The sequence below is a fragment of the Oncorhynchus mykiss genome, chromosome 19, assembly GCF_057628025.1.
Source record: "Oncorhynchus mykiss isolate SJ-2025 chromosome 19, ASM5762802v1, whole genome shotgun sequence".
Taxonomy (NCBI): Eukaryota; Metazoa; Chordata; class Actinopteri; order Salmoniformes; family Salmonidae; genus Oncorhynchus; species Oncorhynchus mykiss.
Window position 1 is genome coordinate 69,824,250 of NC_143040.1, and position 5,000 is coordinate 69,829,249.

At 42.1% G+C, this 5,000-nt stretch overlaps 1 protein-coding gene across 7 annotated transcripts in view; it reads left to right on the top strand.

Annotated features, from left to right (window-relative positions):
• xdh (xanthine dehydrogenase) overlaps positions 1-5,000 on the top strand; it is a 50,680-nt gene that overhangs the window by 6,856 nt on the left and 38,824 nt on the right. For 4 of the 7 annotated variants that reach the window (XM_036955272.2, XM_090211632.1, XM_036955273.2 and 1 more), the window contains 4 exons: positions 57-183; positions 461-522; positions 693-785; positions 2,761-2,853. In XM_036955272.2, coding sequence (XP_036811167.2) covers positions 57-183; positions 461-522; positions 693-785; positions 2,761-2,853 — 375 coding nt within the window. The remainder of the gene's footprint in view (positions 1-56; positions 184-460; positions 523-692; positions 786-2,760; positions 2,854-5,000) is intronic. The other 3 variants (XM_090211629.1, XM_090211628.1, XM_090211631.1) reach the window with 1 other exon arrangement.

Genomic DNA, 5,000 nt, shown 5'->3' on the forward strand with positions numbered 1-5,000 from the left:
TACTCTCTCTCTCTCTCTCTCTCTCTCTCTCTCTCTCTCTCTCTCTCTCTGTGTAGGAGCGTATCGCTAAGTCTCATGGTTCTCAGTGTGGGTTCTGTACCCCAGGTATCGTCATGTCTATGTATGCTCTGCTCAGGAACAACCCTACACCCCGCATGGCTGACATAGAGGAGGCGTTCCAAGGTAAATTTGGTGTCAAACTCGTAGGGTTGCAACATTTAGGTTGCAAAACCAATCACAAGTTTTCGAAACCCAGGACATTTTGGAAAATAATTTTGCAACCCTACCAACTAGTGTCTTCCTGTCAAAAGAAAAACCTCACCAATGTACATTCAGACATTTAGACCCATTTGAACCACACATCAATGACAGGTTTGAACTTGACTTAATGAATAACATGAACTGTTATGTCAATGACAGGTTTGAGCCAGGTAATGTTGCACTGTTGTTGTCCCCACAGGGAACTTGTGTCGCTGTACTGGTTACAGACCAATTCTGGAGGGGTACAAGACGTTCACCAAAGTAAGACCACACAACCACACCCTGAGCATCCTGAGGATGAGTAAGGATCATCGTCTTCCTCTTTCTTCTGCTTTCACTTCCATAATTTTTTCTCCAATCTGTGGTGTGCGTGTGTGTGTGTGTGTGCGTGCGTGCGTGCGTGTGTGTGTGTGTCCGTCTGCGGGTCACAGGAGAGGAGCTGTTGTGGTGGCAAAGGGATGGAAAATGGCTGCTGCATGACCAACAGAGTAGAGACCAAAGGGTACACTGACGAGAGTGCCAACGTAAGTATTCTCATTCAATAGACGGTGTGCAGAGCCATGGTTGACTGGTAACATTTCTGGCACAAATCACATGTACATATCTCCCCACTGGAGACCTGAAGTCAATCCCTGTATCCACCTTTTCCTACTGATTCATGTGATTTCTATGCTTTCTCAATGAAGTGTCATAATACCCCCCCCCCCCCCCCCATAAAAAATATTTAGATTTAAAAACGTAGAGTAACTATCAATACTGAATGGAATGGGAATGGGAAAAAATGTCAGTCTCTCGATGTGCAAAACTGATAGAGACATACCCCAATCGACTTACAGCTGTAATCGCAGCAAAAGGTGGCGCTACAAAGTATTAACTTAAGGGGGCTGAATAATTTTGCACGCCCAATTTTTCAGTTTTGGATTTGTTAAAAAAGTTTGAAATATCCAATAAATGTCGTTCCACTTCATGATTGTGTCCCACTACTTGTTGATTCTTCACAAAAAAATATAGTTTTATATCTTTATGTTTGAAGCCTGAAATGTGGCAAAAGGTCGCAAAGTTCAAGGGGGCCGAATACTTTCGCAAGGCACTGTATTTAGTTTATTGTGTTTTGAAATAATATTTGGTTGATTTAAATTATACTCGCAATTCAGCCTGCCAGTTGTACAATGTTGTTGAAGAACAGTAAAAAACAAACTAGAATGTCTCTATCCCCCTCTCTTTCTCTCTCTCTCTCTCATTCTCTTTATCTTTCTCTTTCAATCAAAGAATCGAGTACACAAGATCTAGTACAGTAGGTCGAAAGCAATGAATGAAATTGGAGGAAGTAGGTAGTTGCTGTTGGTCTGTTGGCTTGACAGGAGCTGTTGGTCTGTTGGCTTGACTGGAGCTGTTGGTCTGTTGGCTTGACTGGAGCTGTTGGTCTGTTGGCTTGACTGGAGCTGTTGGTCTGTTGGCTTGACTGGAGCTGTTGGTCTGTTGGCTTGACTGGAGCTGTTGGTCTGTTGGCTTGAGTGGAGCTGATCAACAGTCTGACATGGCCAATAGCTCTTCACGAGGGCAACTCACCGTCCCTGAAGAAGCTGCTTCTAGGTACATATCTAGTCCTCTATGGCCGAAAGCGTAACACCCACCAGGATAGCGGCATCGCCTAAAGCACACCACAATTCAGCTGTGGTCTGGAAACGTCTCTAGGCAACTATGAGCCTGAACAGTCATCTCATCTCCACACACAGTCCTTGTCCTTCCAGGAACCGGCAGGTGAAACAAAAAAGCCAGTTCTTTGTCCAGTTGACATTTGAATAAATAGATTAGCCGGCTGGATAGGAGGAGTTATACCATCACAATCCCTGCATTTAAAACTCAGAGATATACATTTTTTTTTATTTTTTTTTTTGCAAAAGCCTTTACAAAACAAGTTTTACTCATATAGCTGAAGTTATTTGTGGTAAAGTTGAGAAACTCAGAAAATTTTTTAAGTGACAAAGAACTTTGTTCTAACACATTAAGAACAGTGTTATGAAAGAACGCGGAAGAAATCGATTATCCGTGCCTGTATCACAAGCGCAATGCATGATGGGTAGACGGTCACATGTGTGACCTGGACCTCGTGAGTCAGACACACACTTGTTTTACAACCAGAAATGATCGACATGAAAGTTCCAATGTCTGTTGGATGATTGGAGAATTGTTTCAGTTATCGGCCAATCACACCCGTGCCGTCACACAGGTGACATGCAGTCACGATTTCAGCGCTATATTATTAATAAAATACACATTTTAACTTAAATAAAATGATTGAATTATAAAAAAAGAGCTAAATATTTCAACGTAAATGAACCAAAACATTTTAAAAAATACAACTATTAAATGGTTAATAATGTAGATATAACTAGTTAATAACGTAGATATAACTAGTTAATAATGTAGCTATAAATGGTTAATAATGTAGATATAACTGGTTAATGATGTTTCAATGGCGTGTCTCATTGATCTCAGAGTACCTCAGTGCTGCCTGCTCCTCTCTACAACCCAGCTGACTTCCTCCCTCTGGACCCCACTCAGGAGATCATCTTCCCACCAGAGCTGATGGTAGATACACTAACACATCAATACACACGGGGGCTTAACACAAACACATACCCTTACCCCTCTCTCTATGTTTATCTCTTTCACTACCTCTCTGTTCATCTCTCTCTCTCTCTCTTTCTCTCTCTCTCTCTCTCTCTCTCTCTCTCTCTCTCTGTTCATCACACACTCTCTCTCTCTCTCTCTCTCTCTCTCTCTCTCTCTCTCTCTCTCTCTCAATTCAATTCAAGGGCTTTTTTGGCATGGGAAACATATGTTTACATTGCCAAAGCAAGTGAAATAGATAAACAAGGTAAACTTTAAATAATATAGACATTTCAAATGTAATACTACACATAACTGGTTAATATTACACACATATTATTAGTGTTGTAACAATGTGCAAGTAGTTGAAGTATGAATGGGAAAACAAACATATGAATATTGGTGGTATTTGTACAGTGTTGCTTGTGCTCCACTGGTTTCCCTTAATTCATGGCAACGGGCCACACATCTTGCTGCTGTGACGGCACACTACGCTATTTCTCATAACAGACATAGTAGTTTATCAATGTTTGATTTGTTTTTGTGGGTCTGTGTAATCTGAGGGAAATATCTGTATCTAATGTGGTCATACATTTGGCAGGAGGTTAGGAAGTGCAGCTCTGTTTCCGTCTCATTTTGTGGGCAGTCTCGGCACATATCTTTTAATCTCTCGAGAGCCAGGTCTGCCTACGGCGGCCTTTCTCAATCGCAAGGCTATGCTCGCTGAGTCTGTACATAGTCAAGGCTTTTCGTAATTTGGGGTCAGTCAAAGGGGTCAGGTATTCCACCACTGTGTACTTTCTGTTTAGGGCCAAATAGCATTCTAGTTTGCTCTGTTTTTTTGGTTGATTATTTCCAGTGTGTGTCAAATAGTTATTTTTGCTTTCTCATAATTTTGTTGAGTCTAAATGTGTTTCTCTCTTGGGGTTCTGTGGGGTCTGTTTGTGTTTGTGAACAGAGCCCCAAAACCAGCTGGCTGAGGGGACTTTTCTCTACGTTCATCTCTCTGTAGGGGAGGGCTTTGTGGTGGAATGTGTGGGCATCGCTTCCTTTTAGGTGGATGTAGAATTTAACATCTCTTTTCTTTATGTTGATAACTAATGAGTCCTAATTCTGCTCTGCATTGTTTGGGGTTTTGCGTTGTACACAAAGTATATTTATGGAGAATTCTGTCGGAATTGCTTTTTTACCCCCCATTTTGTTAATTCTTGTTTGGACCCCAGACCTCACAACCATAAAGGGCAATGGGTTTGATAATGGATTTAAGTTTTTTGAGCCAGATCCTAATTGGGATGTTGAGTTTCATGTTCCTTTTGATGGCATCGAAGGCCCTTCTTGCTTTGTCTCTTAGATTATTCATAGCCTTGAGGAAGTTACCTGCGGTGTTGATATTTAGGTTGAGGTGTAATTATTTTTGGGGCAACAGTGTCTACAGAGAATTTGTAGTCTTGTCTACTTTACCTTTTTAGGAACACTATTCTTTTTGTCTTACTGAGATTCACAGTCAGGGCCCAGGTCTGACAGAATCTGTCCAGAAGATCTAGGTACTGCCTTAGACTCTTCTGGTTTGGGGACAGAAGCATCAGATCATTTGCAAACAAATGGGGAGGCAGGGTAGTCTAGTGGTTAGAGTGTTGGACTAGCAACCGGAAGGTTGCAAATTCAAATCCCTGAGCTGACAAGGTACAAATCTGTCGCTCTGCCCCTGAACAGGCAGTTAACCCACTGTTCCTAGGCCGTCATTGAAAATAATAATTTGTTCGTAACTGACTTGCTGAGTTAAATAAAAGTAAAACAGTAGGCATTTTATTTCAGAATGCAGTAGGGTGAGGCCGGGTGCTGCAGACTGTTCTAGTGCCCTCGACAATTCATTGATATATATGTTGAAGAGTGTGGGGCTCAAGCTGCATCCCTGTCTCACCCCAAGGCACTGAGGAATGAAATCTGTTTGTTTCTCGCCAATTTTAAATGCAAACTTGATGACGCCGGTCTGCCGCGAAGAGGTGTGTGGCCTCTACCTCCATGGGTTTAGGCTCTGCCTCAGGACAGTGGTGAGGTGGACACCAGCGCTCCCGAAGAAGGTTATCTAAACGGATGGCCATCGAGATGAGAGCGTCTAAGGACAT